General features: G+C 37.6%; 1 protein-coding gene across 6 annotated transcripts; it reads left to right on the top strand.

Annotated features, from left to right (window-relative positions):
• Window positions 1-1,445: 1,445 nt before the first annotated feature.
• On the top strand, window positions 1,446-13,446 carry ap1ar (adaptor related protein complex 1 associated regulatory protein). 6 transcript variants are annotated; one of them, XM_049483821.1, is made up of 10 exons: window positions 1,446-1,823; window positions 4,217-4,265; window positions 4,383-4,409; window positions 4,605-4,630; window positions 5,203-5,299; window positions 5,687-5,785; window positions 6,832-6,893; window positions 8,490-8,560; window positions 9,892-10,014; window positions 10,320-13,446. In XM_049483821.1, the coding sequence occupies exons 1-10, from the start codon at window positions 1,753-1,755 to the stop codon at window positions 10,595-10,597; spliced, it is 903 nt and encodes a 300-aa protein (XP_049339778.1). In that variant the 5' UTR covers window positions 1,446-1,752; the 3' UTR covers window positions 10,598-13,446. The 6 variants fall into 6 exon arrangements, with proteins under 6 accessions (XP_049339778.1, XP_007247523.3, XP_049339777.1 ...); XM_007247461.4 differs by having other exon boundaries at window positions 8,487-8,560; XM_049483820.1 differs by having other exon boundaries at window positions 6,829-6,893.
• Window positions 13,447-17,037: the final 3,591 nt, after the last annotated feature.

Below are 17,037 nucleotides of genomic sequence, written 5' to 3'. Positions count from 1 at the left end.
ATCCCAGTCTACAGGTATAATCTACTTTTCATTAAGAACCCCATGACCCCGCTGACAGGAGCAGGTGTGTCAGTGTGTGTCAGCATGTATGTGAGTGTTTATGTGCATGCGAGTGACAGTGTGTAAAGGTGGAGTTGCTGAACCTATCAAACAATCTGGGCCTATGGTGTAACCTGCTGTGACGTGAGATTTTCACAGCTTGACGTCAAGCATCAAAATAAGGTGGCTTATTTCATTTTAATCCCCACAACCTTATGAACAGGATTCTGTTTGGGTGATTTAATGGGTAGCTAATATGCCATTTCTTGGGAATGAAAAAAGATTCCCTGCTAATCGAGGTACGACCCTTCGGAAAAAAACAATTTGGTCAGCTCAAGATGTTTGATCAGCTTAGACTTTGACCAGCATCAGGTAAGTTTTCATTTGAGTTTGATGGTTTAAAATTAAACACACACTATGCTGGTCAGGAGCTAGTTAACCAGCTACCCAGAAAATGTATCCATGTAGAGTCTTTATGGGAAGTCCAACTGGGCTTCAGAAAGTCTTGCCCACAAGTTTTAATATGGGCCCAAGAAATAAGACCAAGGGGTTAAGGGGTTAAACATGGGCTCATCTGGGTTGTGAATGGGTTAAGGTGGGTGGTACTGATGGGTCCAATTTTAAAAGTCTATCTTGGTGCCAGTTTCAGAACATACCATCCCTGCTTAGGCTTGGGCTTCCCCACTCACACTGACTTTCTTCCATGCTCCGCAAAACCAGCAAACTGATTGGCTGTTTCTACTTAAAGGCGGGACTTTGTCTTTGAGCTGACTCCATGATTTGCGTTAAGAGATTTCCCGTTCACACAGCGGCCAGCGGCCTGTCTCTTGATTAATACTTCTTCCTATATTTAATATAATATGGGAAATTTACGGGAAACACACAAAAAAAAAAAAATACCAAAAGGCCCTTTGGGCAGTAAGAGCCAAACGGGCAGGTGCTCAAGCCCCCTCCACCCCTCCCCTCTGCACGTGCCTGAAGAGGGTTGTAAGGACAGGGTCCATTTGAAGAATGGAAGGCCAAGGTAAAACCCACTCAGAGCACACCTAGCCCACATTCCACCCATGTTGAAACAGCACCACATGTGAGCATGATGACTGGGTAGCTTACTAGTACAGGGGCTTTTATAATTTTTCTTCTGGATGACCTTTTTTTTTCAACCAACTGTTCCATCCAAGACTATCTTAGACCATCTGACCCAGAATGAGCTAGATTTTTCAGCAGATAGGAAACACACAAAAGAGGCCATGAACTCTAACGTACTATGTATGGTCTTTTAAGTATTCACAGGCCCACTTATTGAAACATTTCATTTATTAATATGTGTCTCTCCCTTGTGGTGAATGGAGGTGGTGCATCCTCTAAAACCAACCTCCTTTGCGTGGAGGAAACGTTGATCACGTGTTACAGAGTAAGGAAGAGGAAACAATAGGATAGCTGGCCACAGTGCTAAGCCTCCTATGTGGACTTTGCAGAAGCCGGTGGCACTCCTGTGTTTCTGATTAGAGGAGGACATGCAGGTTAGCTAGTATACCATGCCTTGTCTTCTGCATGGCCGTGTTGAGGTTTACAGAGAGCTGGTACTAGCAGGATCTTACTGGAATGGAGGAGAGCAGGAGGATGACTGGCCTCTGATCTGATCTGATCTGATCTGTTCATACTGTGATCTCCTGCTGCTGCTGTCTCTAAGCTCCAGCTCTCAGACAGAATGCCATGGGGAACTGCTGGACTCACTGTTTGGGGCTGTACAGGAGGGAAGCCAACAGAATTCAGAGAGGAGGAGGGTAAGTTAGCTATTTGTGTATCTTAACCAGTTAGCTAAATATTATAGGTCAGTGTTATGGCAGCATGATTCTTGGCTGTAAGTTACTCACAGGCTTGTTTATATGAACATCTGGTTCAGGTGCACTGGAAGCGTTAGCCACGTAGGGTAACATAGCTAATTTCCTAGTTAGATAGAATTAACTACATACAGCTGTCTAGCTATCTGCTGTCTGTTGCATCCTTTTACTCAGTAGATTGGCTAGCGAATGGCTGGTTATTAGTAAGAAACGCTGGTTCGGTACCCGTGTGTTTTGTGCTTCAGTGTCTGCCAGTTAGCAAGCTAGGTTAGCTAGCCTGTTGGCTAAGCCTTTAGTGTAACAGGACCCCGCCCCGCCTCGTCATACATAGACAGCCTGCATGGTGTTGGCTAAGCTAAATAGGCTAGTTAGCTAGGTTAACTAAGTTAGCTAACGTTAGCTATCTAAGCTAACTCTATGACTAAAAAGTGATAAACAGCTCCTGACAGTCACCCACACATTTTTCCTACTTTTTCTATGTAAACACAGCTAGCTGAGTTAAAATATTACTTTATAAAATAGCTCTCATATAAACAAAATAATGATAAATGTAAAAATCAATCTCCTATTTAGTGTTGGACGAAGTAATTTACCCAAACCATATAAGTTAACCTAGTTAACGCTAGCTAACTAGGTTAGCATTAGCTAGTTACTTAGCTAAGTTAACTACTTGAGCACAGTAGAGACAGACACCCAAGTTAATATATTATTCTAGTCATCCCTTTAGACGTTCACTCAAGCAAAATTACAAAAGGTAGTCTATTTGATATTAAAATCTAGTAGAGTTAAAGTAAAAGACAAAAGTAGCAGACAGATAAGTTAGCTAACCTAGTCCATTAAAGATGCATTCTTATGTTTACACATTATTTAATATCTGGGTTTTGTAAAGTAAATTGAATAAAAAGTCCTATTGACAGGGTTCCCTAAAATCACCTATTTAGTGTTAGATGAAGTAAGTTAAGTTACCCCTATCATGTAAGTTGACCTAACTAGATAGTTAGTCAGTTAACCTAGCTAACTAGCTAGCTAGTTACTTGACTTGCTACTTGCTATAAAATATAATTCTAGTGAAAGTAGAGGTCATCCCTAGACTTAGCAAAAGTACAAAAAGTAAGTTGTTTGATATTAAAATGTAGTTAAAAACGTATCAAATGTTGAAGAACTCAAGTAGCTAAAATACAAATAAGTTACACAAAAACTGTTTAGCGAATCTAACCTACCTAACCTAACTAGCTAGTTAGCTAACTAACTAGTTAAGTCCGGTAAATAATTACACTTACATGTACACTTGTAGCAACATTGTTTAATATCCCAATTATTAAAAACAAAAAGGAAACTTAATTGAAAATCCTATTGAGTGTGTTCCTTAAAATATACTCTTCAGTGGCAGACAAAGTTCCCAAACCATATAGATGACTTGTGTGCAGTAGAGGTAATATATTACTCTAGTGAAAGTAACTTAGATGAGTTTCACTTAACAGCCTATAGCCTGGTATATTTGTTGAGAAAAAATAGTTTAGCCTACTTTTTGGGAGACTTTGGATCTTTTTGATATATCAGTCAGAGTAGAAAATCTGCTTCAGTCTGAGTGGTTTGTGCCTAAAAAATAACAGCTTTAGTAAGTAGATTAATAAATAGCCAAAATTTGAACAATAATCTTAAAAAAAAAAAGACAGTGTAATAATCCAAAAAGTGGTTTGTTGCCTGAGTGCAACACCATGCCATAGAGAGTTGAGTAAAATAACAAAAAAGTAAGCTTTGATATGAAAATATAGTGAAGTTAAAGTAAAACCCCAAATTATTCAAGTAGATAAAATACAGACAGATACACCAAGCTAACTAGTGTCAAAATACAGCTCCTGACCGACACTCACTCAGTTCAGCTAGATACATTTTTCATGGAAGTGTACACTTATACATTGTTTGTTTATTATTTCAATTATTAAAAAGGGTAAACTTGAAACATTGACCGTGTTTTCTATCATCTCCTATTCAGTGTTGGGTGAAGTATTAAAACCATGTAGCTAGCTTGTAAGCTAGCTTAGCATGTTGCTTAGAAACAGTAGAAACCAAAAACAAGGTAAAATATTATCCTAGTAAAGTCATCCCATTAGACTTTTAATTAACTAAAAAACAAAAAAGTAAGCTATTTTACATTAAAGTAAATAAAATTAAAGAATCATGAAAATTTGATGAGTCTCACTTCAGCTTCAACATTTTTTCATAGAAGCATACACTTGTACATTATTTAATATCACCATTATTTACAAAAAGTAAACTTGAATAAAAAGTTATATTGACTGTGTTCCCTAAAATGTCCATTTTTCTGCCCACAGCTCAAAATACTTCAGAAGCAGCACAGTTGGTGAACACACTACTATAGAAGTGAGTGATCATACTGTTACAATCTTAATATATTTCTTTGTATTACTTTCTACACACTGTCTGCAGTATAGAAAGAGAGGTTAAATATGCTTGGTTTTCCCTGTCTTCTGTTTTCAGTTTGAGAACCTGGTGGACAGTGATGAGGTGAGATCAGTTTTTCAGAAAAGTATAGGGGAAAGTTCCCCAGACAGTGATTTAGCCTAGTTTTGCACTGCACAGCATTTAGAAAGATGTTTTCCCATGAAAAGCAAGGACTAGCAGTGATCTCTGTTTAGGAAACCGACCAATAAAATTGCAACATGTGTTCACTTAACTTTACGTATTTTTATGCTTTTTTAGGGTGAGAGCTCACAGAGTTGTCCCAGGTATGTTGTTTTCCTCTGGTTTATTTGCTATGTAGAAATAAAGCCACTTCATTGCAACATAACCAAAAAAATCTGCATGCAATAACTATGGAACATTTCTAGCTGCCAGATTCAATTTATGTAAAAATATGAAACTATAATTCAAGGTTATGCTGTTTAACTCTCATCTTTTCTCCACAATCATTCAGAACAGTTGCTTTTACATGCCCACTGCAGATATTTTAGCATATGCTTGTTTTGCTGCAGTGTGGGTGTGAACTGCAGGTTTCACATCCTGCTAGAACAATTCCAGTCTCTTTACAGTTGGGAAATAGTTAAGATAAGCTTTTAATACCAGCAGAGTATCATACGTCTGGACACCAGGTTAATTACTTCGAATTGGCTTTTTCCTCAGAGGCTTAATTTCATTATATTAGAGTCACTTATTTGCAGTAGTGGTTGGGTTTAGAAAGAAAAGTAATGAATGATGGCTATGTCACAACACTGGCACATGTAGATTAGACATTTGGTCTCTGGATACTGTCCCACAAGGCCTCTTAACCTGACTGACCCCTGTCCTGTTATTGGCTTAGGCCCATCAGCGAGGAGGAGATTGGACATCTCAAGGAACTACGCTATGGTGCTATCACCGACAAGCAGACACTAATCGATGAGAAGCTGACTGCAGAGGTATGACTGATCAACTCCATTCTCTCTGCCATGAGTATTAAGACTGCATGTGTAAATCATGTCACAAAAGTAAAATACATCTTTTCATTTCTCATTTTGTTCAATACATAAATTGTTTGACAAGAATGTAAAAAATTACGTCCAGTTAATTGGAAAGTACATCTTGGGGTTTATAATGGGTCAGCCTACTTAACCACCTTCAGTGAAGCTTACAGCAGGTCAATCGAGAGTCCTAAAAATGAGTCTTCTATTTAAGTTTTCATTTCTGTTTTTTAATTTGCAGTCTTTGTTGCTTTTCATTGCATTTCAGTCCTGTTGTTAATTTCATTCTTTCTTTCTTTGGTTTAGTTAACCTCCCCCCTTTTTTGTTGTTTTATTTCTGACCAGTTAGTTGCACAAGAAGAGAAGTTAAGGCTAGAAGAGGAGGCTATATGCGCAGCCCAACGCGAGGCTGCCAAGCTCGCAAAGGAGCGAAAGCTAAAGGAGGTGAGGCGTCTGCACTGAGCACGCCCAGCCCTTTTCTTACCCTGCCTCCTGCCACACCCCTTTCCTTCACATGTTCGCAAGTCATGAAGCAAGTTGCACTGTCACAGCAGATGTAGCAGAACAACCAAATAAGTATAAAAGACTTTCTCTGCCTAAAGAGAAAGTTCAGTGGTTTTTAAATCCTAGAATTGAAGGCTTATAATATCTTTAATTTAGTTCCTATTATTTTCATGATGAGGAGAACACAAAGAATTGCTGAATTGGGTCATAAAAATAGATTTGGAAACAGAGAAATGTGCTAAGTTATAAAAATAATCAGCAGCAGGTGCTTAAAAAATCAAACTGAATTTATTCGGTGGAAATAATGGTTACCAGACCCATTGGCATATATAAATTCAGTGTTGCCTGCCAAATTCAGTACACAACAGTACCCCAAAGGCATTACATTTTTGTCAAAGTTTTGTTTTGTATATTGTTTGTGGCTCCAAACATTCTCCTTCATCACAGGTGTGCTTCACTCATTTTCACATTGAGCGCACCAAAGCTGCTTCTGGCTTCTTGTAGAGAAACTGCTAAATTAGCCTATAGATTAATCATTTTTCTAGAAGTATGTAAACATCTTTAGTTATATTTTGGTAATCAATACAGATGAAAAAAGATTACAGATACACATAAAAATATAAACTGTATAAATGTTTCATAAGGCCCTAAGATTTGAATATAAATAAGGAGATTAGGAGAACTTTTTCATTGTCCATATTCCCCTTTTCTAATATATGTTGTATAATTTATGTTGCCTTTACCTTTGTTTGCACTCATTTCTTTACCATTAATTTTTCATCTCTGCAGTTGCCTGGCTGTTATGACTAGTGTGTTTGCACCATCTGCCAGCAGCACATCCCAAACTGCATTCTGACTCTCAGTACAGCAAAGATTCAGAGCTTATTTTTGGATGTGTTACTTGCTTAATACACAAGAAATGTGTGTGGTATCTCGCCAACTGTACTAGTTGTAGTTGCTGAAGTGTTCTGTGTTTTGGGAAGCAGCAGCTTGCGCAGAGGAGCAGGGCCAGAGTGGAGGCAGAGGGTAGCGGCACTCATCGCAAACAGTGAGTACAACACCCAGTCTGGCACTAATGTATTCTTTAACTTTATGGAAGTGGTATTGTTGCTAGAAAGAGCAAAGGCATGTAATTTGTTAATAATTATATCTCATTATTATATATACACGGGGCAGTTTCCCCACATAGGGATTAAGCCTAGCCATGTACTGTATTTTCCTTTTAATCAAAAATCTCCTTTCTGAATACTGTGTAGTATTGTAGTAAAGTATTGTTTTTCAACTTTTAAACACCACATTTGAGATACATCACTGTAATTATGCAGCAGATGTTTTAATTGCTTCTCTGGGTGGAGGTGGCGTGTTGCACTGCCTGTCACTCCACCTGTCTGCCTGCCTTACATTGAAAAAGAACAGGAATACACAGTAGTTTTTTTGTCATATGAAACACATATAATATACATAATATAAAAATTGTAAATAGGCATTTATGTAATTATACTTTTTTAATAATGTAAATTCTGCTGTGCATGAAAAGGAAGGAACTTCTGCCTAGGGCTCGGTGTTATTGTTCTTTTACATTTATTCTCAGGGTAAAATATGGAAAAAAAAAAAGAAAAATAAAATAGGTTTAATTTAGCAATTATTGAATAGCAAGCAGCTCCCTTCAGCTTTTATTTTGACAGAGGTGCAAAAATAAATAACCCCCTTATGTTTCAGTTAAAGAAAAATGCAAAGTATGAAAATCACTGCAACTTAAAATTCTTTACAGGTTTCTTATCAGAAGCAGAAGTCTGCTGAATTGCCTTGTGATATGTTCTATATGTAAAAATCACATTAATACTGTAATTCAAATGAACAAGATTCATTTTAATTAACTGCCAGATTTAAATTGTGTCATTGTGCACAAATGCAAAGATCTTTACCTTACAGTGACAATATACTGGTAGAATTATGTGAAATCAAACAATTTGTGTTCTGCCATATCACCCTCCCCTAATTATCACACTAGGTACTATTTTTTTGCTGTTTTTAGCAAAAGAAAAATTCACAATTCTCATTTCTCATTATATATCTACTACAGACAGATTATACTTTTCCAGTATCATTTATTTTACTTTAATCCTGGATATATGGAGATATTCAGAGTATGTCATGACATTCTATATCATTGACTTTTGTTACAAATCTGATAAAATTCTTGTATTTTTTTTTATATCTTAGTTAGGGGTGTGTCCTAATACATGGTAAAAGAACCGGTACTAATTTTAGCAAGCATGCCCTGTTATTTTAAACTATCTGCAGTGATTCAGAGAATTTGGATTTAAATTGCAGTCATCTTCAAATAACTGGAAGTAGGGTAACTTTATACCACCGTCAATGCTTGGAAGCATGTGACCACACTGACCCCATTCAGCTCTTCTGGGTGTGGGTCTGGTTGTGGTCAATTTGTCACGTCAGCACAACTGACAGTTTAAATTTTTGCTCTTCCAGAAGCAGGATATTGCACCATGTGTTTCTGCTTATGAAAAGTGATTAAGTGCAGTGTGTAACTGTGAGGAGTGTGACAGGCAGACACACCGGCAGTGTAAGTGGGAGCTGTATTCTCAGTGTAACAGTTTTTTTTCTGTGTTTTCTGTAGCAGGCCATCAGGTGGAGAGTTTGAAGTGTATTTGCAGAGTGTGAAGGCTCAGTCAGAGGCGTTCCGCAGCAGCCGTGAGTACTTTGGGCACCCATCTCATTTTAAAGTGATGCCATGTGTGTAGGATTTGAAATGAAACCACAGTTAGGTTAAAGGTAATGCGCAGAAGTCAATTGCCTAACAATCGCATGCATTTATATGCAAACGTATATGCAAAACTGTCGGAGCACAAAGAATACTACTAAAGTGCATTCACTTACTATGCTTCAACAATTCTAGAAAGCATCACAATCAGGAGGGCCAAATCTTAGCTGAAATATCTAAAAGGTTTAATGACATTTCTCATGAACAAAGATTAAACTATATTAAAGTGGTGAAAAAAAATAAAACCACCTGGTCATGATCCAAAGTGTACCAGCCTTATTTGTGAAACATGCTGGCATGGACATGTGTGGCTGCCATTTGAATTGGCTTGCTTTCTTTATTGAAAGTGTGGTTGCCAAGAGCAGCAGCAGGATGAATTCAGAAGTGTATAGCAACAAATTAGGAAATCTGATCCAACCAAATGGCTCAAAACAGTAAAGTGTCAAAAAAAAAAAGTGGTATGTTCTTAATGGGCCAAGTTTGTGTGTGTTTCACATTTAGCTTTTTTTTTTCTCGACCCGGAGTGCTTGCTCGATGGATTCAGGACATTGTGGGAAAGTGTGGAAGCGTTACAGAGTTCTGCTGAGATTGGTGACTTAGGGTTCGGGTTAAGCAGGTGTAAAAGCTATCCGTTGCAGGTGTGGAAGCTATCCGCTCCCAGTGCCACGTGTGAGGCTAGGTGAATGGTTCATTTTAAAACATGACGCTTCAATGTATTAAGGTTTTTTTCATCAGTATATGCCTTTATTTGCATGTGGCGTAAGCGTGGGCACTGACAGCATGATGAAAAATGCTTGTTGTACACTGACCTGCATGGATAAAAATCAAACAAGAAGAATATATCCGTTTTTGGAGGAGCTCCTGCACAGAAGCTCTGGTGTACACACAATTGGTCTACGGTTTGAATGTTTAGAGTTGTTCTTGGATGTGAAACCTAACCACCACTAATGAGCCCAGAAATGATGTGGACTCGTTGATGCAGGATGAGTGTGAAAACGGCCAGTGGCCAGATTCGCCATAATAAAAAGGTTTATTAACCTGTTGAATCAAAATGTAATGGATTTATTCTTTGAATTTTGTAAATTGTGTTTTTTTTTTTTTTTTTTTTTTTTTCCTGCATTGATTTTAGCCTTCGAAATGATGATTAAGGATTGACGGATAAAGTTCTTATTTTATTTTTTATCTTATTTTTATTTTTACAACTTTTTCTCTCCTAATTTTAATGTGTGTGTGTGTTTGTGTCTGTCTGTGTGTGTGTTAGGGCTCTCTTCTGAGACGAATGTAGTGACTCCTAACACGGAGAGCAGCTGGGACTTCACCAGTAAAACTCGCTCGACCAACGACGATGCCACCTCACTTGACCTGGAGTGGGAGGATGAGGAGGGTGAGGAAGGGCTTCTTTAATGCAGTCATTTGTACTTGTACTTGGAAAATAATTGTATCCAAAAAAGTGATTGTACACTTGTCAAGGCAGCCGCCCTAACTATAAAGGGCAGCGTAAACCATGCACTTGTGTTTTCACAAGGACAATTTAAGCCACACTCTGACAGTCATCATGCGAACCAATAATGGGATTTATGGGAGTGCTGCCTTGATGTAGAATTGATGACAAGAAACTAGCATATGAGTATAGAAGCAAACCTGGCATCTCAAACATGTAATGATTGTCTATTTCATTCTCATTCCCAGGTATGAACCGAATGGGTCCTGCATGGGAGCGCTCCAAGACAGAAGAGGACATCTTGCGAGCTGCACTCTGTCCTGGCGGCAGACAGTTGGGCAGTGGCCCGCCGTCCGCCTCAGAAGATTCCAACGCACTGGAGTGGGAGAACGACTTCGTCAGTGCACACGCGGAAGACATCGGAGATCATGGAGATGAGGAGTTTGAAGGATTTGTTAATCCGGTACTGGACACTCCGTCTGAGGAGACCGAGGTCAAGCCTATCACTGACCAGCAGGACAGATAGTCAGGAGCTGATCTGCTGTGTGTAAAAAAAAATAATCATTTAATTCAGCCTTATTTAAGAGATCACTGATGGTGGATTTGAATCAAGTGCAATTTTTAAAGATCTGGATGGATGAGGAAAAGTCATACAATGTATTGTATTGAGAACTGGTTGAAACATTCTCATATCTGTCTGTCTGTTAGTCATGGACTTACCTGTTCCTTATTTTAGGTTTTAGGCATTTTTTTTTTAAACTGAATTCAGTGTTTTTTTTTTTGCAACCACAGGGCCGAGTAGCCATACCTCATTATATTCTAATCAGGGAGGAGAGCAGAGATGCTGAATGTTGCACTTGGACCTGTAGCTTTTTTTGTAATTTTTTCTACAAAGTTGATTTTTGCACAGTTTAGGCTGAGGGTGAGTCAAAAGTCACAGAAAACCCTTTTTATTTCAGAAATCAAAGGGAAATAAATAAAAGGGAAAATGACTCATTTGAACATTCATTTTGAAAACCGCCATATTTCGTTTCTGAAATAAAATGGTATCCTGCGACTTTTGACTCACCCTGTAGACTGTTTGTCACAATATAAAGAAAATGCCCATTCTAAAATACACCCACTTAAACTGACCACACATTTTTGCTGTTTCACTTTTTCTAGCTTTGACAACTATAAAAACAATTGCAAACAAGTTGTGATGACTTGATTTTGCAGATGCCTCAAGGATGCATTCAAAATTTGAAATTGTAAAAACTCCGCAAGTGCTTTTTTGACATTTGAACTGTAAACACTTATATTTCTTTGGTCTGATTAGTTCCAGCACTAAGTTACAACCGATTACATGCAACATAGAGATTGTTGCGGCAGCTGGAAGATTTTTTTGGAGGCTTAGATTTTGATTTACAATTCAGAATGCTCTACTAATGAACTGGTTTATTTAATATGGATGAATGAAAACTACTGTCAAACTTCACCTTTAAAACATATCCCTTAATCTAGTTTCAGCTAGCTGGTTCAGTCCAAGTATTAATTTTAATTGAAGAATTTAAGTATTTGTAGCATTGTAGCTAATTGTAAGGTACTTCATCCATGTGCAGATAAACTCCCCTTGATCATATTACCCACTTATAAAAGCTCTGTTCACACCTGGTAATTTAAATGCGTCTCCTGTGATTGCATGTCATCTGATTTGTCACATTATTCCTGCTGGAGGATGGGCCAGTTATGGTAGAAGACAACAAGTTTTCTTCCTTGTTTGGGAGTCCTCAACTCAAAATGGGAGGAGGCACCTAGTTTAGCTTGTTCACCAGCTACGAGTGTCACACAACAGGGACAGTAACACAAGTAAATGCTGTTCTGACAATGGAGACAAATTGAGACGCTTCAGTGTGTGCTTTGAGTGATTGCACTATGATGCATCCTTGAGATGCATTGTATGCTCTTCCACTTATAATCAGACCTTCAGATTACCCAGGGTGCATTTTAATGCCAGGTGTGAACGGGATCAAAAACTAAATTCCATGATGTTCTATAGAAGGAAATACCTACAAGTCAAAAGCTTTATTTGAACAGGATATGTTTTACCTGGGGAGGTGGGGTATTGTAATTATAACTAATTTTCAAATTTTCCTTTTCCTTAACCTCGGGCAAATCCAGAAAACAAGTTAAAAGGACTGCTCATAGGTGTGGCGATTCTGCAGCTGTAGGCAAGTCAGTGTGTACAATAGTCTTATAGCCTTAATACGTGTTAGGAACATGTAGCTGCTAATTTCCACACCATTATTCATGATTTTCTAATTCATTATTACCATAAGTGGGTTATATCACTTTGATCTGAGGCGACAGCAGGGTGTAAATCAAGCAGCCACTCCCATCTCAGTGGAGATTGATTATCCTGTGCAAATTGGTCATGTATTTTACAGGCATCCTGTAGTAAATGACATTACCCCAACTCCCCATCTCTAACTACTGTACATCACCCCCATTCCTCCTATATAATGACAGGGAGACCCTTTACATGAGTCTCAAAAGTCAGTACAGTCTTATTACATTTCTTACATTAAATCTCACCTTATAGGGACCTGTAGAATAATACACTGTACAGTATGATGTATTTGTATAGCACAACCATAGAGGTTTTCCTGCTTTAATTCTAAAGTACTTCTCTCAACCACAAGGGAACAATCCATCTGAATGTACTGTGTGCATGGCTGTCCGAATCATGTCTTGATTTTACATTATTGTGTGGGGTATGTATGTTTTTAATGTCTTTATTTTGTATACAGGACTCTAAACTAATGTTTTAGACCATGCTGTAAAGAAGGGAATGCTTTTGTAAATATGTCTGGCTGCTATAAAGGCTCTGATCATCTTTTCCCATCTTCTTACTTAACTTGAATTTACTTTTCAAGTCCTCTTTTGTCCCCTTTTCGCATTTTTGTGCCTAATTTTTACACTGTTCCCCACTGAATAGTACCCACCATCCACCTCTGACTGACAGAGGGTCGATAGCTTTAATGATTTTAGAATGAAAAAGGTAAAGAAACCTGTAATTAAGCCTTGCCGTGATTTATGACTTCTTGTCATTGCTGAAGTTTTGTATAAATGGATAGGGGTGGTTCTGTTAAACTGATGTGGCATTAAGACACAGTACAATCTGAGCATTCCACAGTTAACAATGCAATTTTAGGGTTAAGTTTACTCAAAAATGTGAAGAAAACTGCCCGAGTTTCTCATCCACATTTTCATATACAGGTATATCTGCAGATGTGATTGGCAGTCGTAGTTTAAACAGAATGTACCTTTAGTTTTGGAATTCTAGTGTCTCTCACTGAAGTTTGACTGCTAATAAAAAATGAAATGGGTTCTAAAGAGTTTGTGCTTTTTTTGTTCATGGGTAAACTAAAGAATGGATTTAGTTCAAAGTAGGGTTGGATAATGATTTAATATAGAGGAGTTATTAAAGAGGAGACCTGCATAAGTGCAGTAGCGGATACAGAGCCCCTAAAGGGACGTGGTGTATTTTTTTTTTATGTAGAAAGTGGTGAGCACCACATACTAAGTCGTGAGCACCACTTACTAAGTCGTGAGCACCATTTAGTAGATTCACTTGTCTGTACCTGACTTCACAGACTGCTATGTTGTGCTGTGCACATGCTCCTCCATCCAGTTATCAAAATCATATGTATTTAGCTGCCATTTGTGATTTAGTGATGGCTGCTTTTACAACAATCTAGCTTGCTAACCTAATGCTAGCTAAGTTAGCTTAGCTTTAATGCTTTCATTGCTCTCTGTACAATATATGGTAGGCTTGGGTGAAAGTAGCCGCTGTGTTTGGTGTGTGTGTCTGTGTGTGTGCCCAAAAGCTTTTTGTGTAATAAGAGTTAGCTGGCTATTGTTAGCCAAATCATTCCCCACTGAAATAAGGTAGTTAACATTAGCTAACCTAGCTAACATTAGTTAAAACATTCCCCACTGAAATATGAACATATGCCAGATTAAACTATAGCTTGCTAGCTACTATCTGGTGCTCACGACTTAGTATGTGGTGCTCACGATTTAATAAGTGGTGCTCACGATTTAATAAGTGGTGCTCACGATTTAATAAGTGGTGCTCACGATTTAATAAGTGGTGCTCACTACTTTGTATGTGGTGCTCACCACTTAGTAAGTGGTGCTCACCACTTTCTACCTAAAAAAAAAAAAAAAATACACCACGTCCCTTTAGGGGCTCCGTAAGCGGAAGAGATCACCTTCACTCTTTTGTGACGCAATACCTGCAAACTCTGGCGTATGTTCACAGCATATTACACCCAGCTGATCCAACTAATGAACTAACTGCCCTCTCTGAGGAGAGCTGAAAGTGTTACAGCAAGAAATCACTAAAACAGGACAGTGTTACTCCAGAACCAGCTTTAAATACTATAACACGTTTTACCAGTGTAGCTAAGAGGGGTGATAGTGGCGTTTGGCTGTTCTACACACTACTGTGCTACGCTGTCGGTATGAGCTTTAATTATACTGGTCCAATACCACCCTGGATATACTGGCAGACCAGCTACACCAGCAAACTCAAAATACATCATTTACTGTTACTGGAGCTTCTCATCCAGCTTGTTTACTCCCCAGCTTCTCTGGATTTACAGCGGGTCAGTAATGTGGATTTTAGTGCAGAGGTTTGTTTATCTTATTAAGATTCTGATTAAGTTTATTATGCAGTGAAATAAATTAGCATTAGAGATGTTTGGAAGTTTTAGTACATTAAGCCGCGTTAATGTGTCCTCGTAATAGGTTTTAGCAAAGAAAAAACAAACGCATTAAGCCTTTTTTACGTTTATTTTGACTCTCTGGATCTTTAGTTAGCTAGATTAGCTCTGTGGTTCTGGAGTAACTCTGTCCTGGTTGTTTTCCTGCTGTATTACTCAACTCGCCTCAGCAAGGGCTGATAGTTAGTTGATTAGTTAGTTGTTAGTTGGAAATTTGGGTCAGGTGGGCTGTAATTAGTATTAAGCATTGACCGTAATTAAATAATAAATCTGCGTAGAAGCGCTGCTCCTGAACTGAGAACCACTGAGCAGCTAAAGCTTAATTTCTCCTATTATGTGCCTTTTAAAGCTCTAAAACAGACTACACTGCCCAACCTCACCATACTGATAGTTTTCAACCGCTGTGCTGTGAGTTAAGTTTTAGCTTAAAGCTATAATTTTTCTAGTTACTACCCTTAAACGATCTCATAATTCAGAGGATCCAGCGATGGTCAGGAGGAAAATGTACATAGAATAAAACGGACAGGGTTCTGAACATATTTATTTACCACAAAATGTGATAGTGGCAAGGTTTTTTTAAAGCCCATTCTTTTTTTTTTTTTTTATTGACCAGAACCGCTTTGACACGGAACCCCAAATATGGGCATAAACAACATGGCGCCGACTACAAAATGACGACACGACTTCAGTGGTCTATTAAAATTCAAATTTAATCACTAAATTGCATTATATTCTGATTTTGCACAGCCCTGATTGAAACGAATTAATAAATTATTCAAAATATATGCAGACTGTTATATTTTGTCATATAGCAATAACTAGGATGTGCCAGTGAGTGAAAATTGTAGCATATAGTCCCTCCAGTAGCAAAGAACACGCTGTATGCAAGAAAATATAAAAGTATAGAAATATAACTTACACTGTCTGTACATTATTGCACTTTTTTAAATGTACATGTATTAAAATCTGTAAAAAAAAAAAAAAAATCTTGTAAATCGTGTAAAGAATAGTGAATTATTGTTGAATCAGCATGTACACATTCAAAGAGCCACATTGATTTCGTGCGTCAGGGGGGGAAATTCATTTAAATTCTGTGATTGATTAAATTTTGTTATCTGGGTTTAAAATTTCAGCTCGGTTTTTACTAAAATTCTAATAATGTGTAGCTGTGTTTTTAGCCAGCCAAAGCTAACAGATAAAGTAATTAGGATCAAAGCGCTGAAGAACTTTTATTTTGACAATTATTTTCCAGCTTCAGTTCCGGCGCTCTACAGCCAGAGCTGGTTTATGGAGAGTCTGCCCACTTTCTTCTATACCTGTTATATCATAGAAGTACCGCTAGGGGGAGCCCGCGAGGTAGTCCAAAATGAGTGGGGTGAATGGATCTAAACGGCTAAAAAATAAATAATCTAAGTATCAGACTATTTAACCAGGATTCTTATTTAATTTCGGAAAGTATAATGATGAGTTTTGCTAAAAAAAAGTAAGAAAATATATATAAATGTGTTCCATTTTCTAAAGCAAAGTTTAAAGCAGTAAAGGCGCTATCATTGCAGATACTGTGCACTGATTGGTTAGTTGGTTGTTTTTTTTTCAGTATTTTAAAGTGAATAAAATACTTAACAGACTGGTACTGTGTTGACATTCATTTTTATGGCTTTTATCCTGTCATTTTTTAAAGTATTCATCAGTATGAAGTTCTTATATGCTTTAATGACTAATCATTGACACATTAAAGGGATAGAAGTCTGTTTAGAAAAGAGGAAACCTAAAGGTATTCTCAGCTCATAACTGTACTTTTTTATCTCTCTCTCTATACTGTGAATTTGTTGACCTGACAGTAATTGTAGTATATTGTACTGTTTGTTGTGACTTATGTTTCTTTGGATGTATCTGTAATGCTGAAACAAGTATTTAAGTAAATTTTAATCTCATAAATTTTAAACATGGACTAATGATTATCCTTCCAGTCATTCATTATGACTGGAAGTTTTTATATAGTTTATTTTAGGCATGCTGTTTTAGATTACCTAACAAGAGCAGTATGCATCAGTCTGTCAGTAGATCTGCAAATTAGCACCACCAGTATAAAAAAAAATATGTCCTTATCAACTCCAGGTTTAACATGATTATTACAGGTTTTTTTTATTCCATGTATATAATTTGATATATAAGCAGATATGCTATCCTCTCTTGT

This window comes from Astyanax mexicanus, chromosome 10, assembly GCF_023375975.1.
Source record: "Astyanax mexicanus isolate ESR-SI-001 chromosome 10, AstMex3_surface, whole genome shotgun sequence".
Taxonomy (NCBI): domain Eukaryota; kingdom Metazoa; phylum Chordata; class Actinopteri; order Characiformes; family Acestrorhamphidae; genus Astyanax; species Astyanax mexicanus.
Note: the sequence above shows the minus strand (reverse complement) of the source record. Positions and strands in the feature narration are given on the sequence as shown.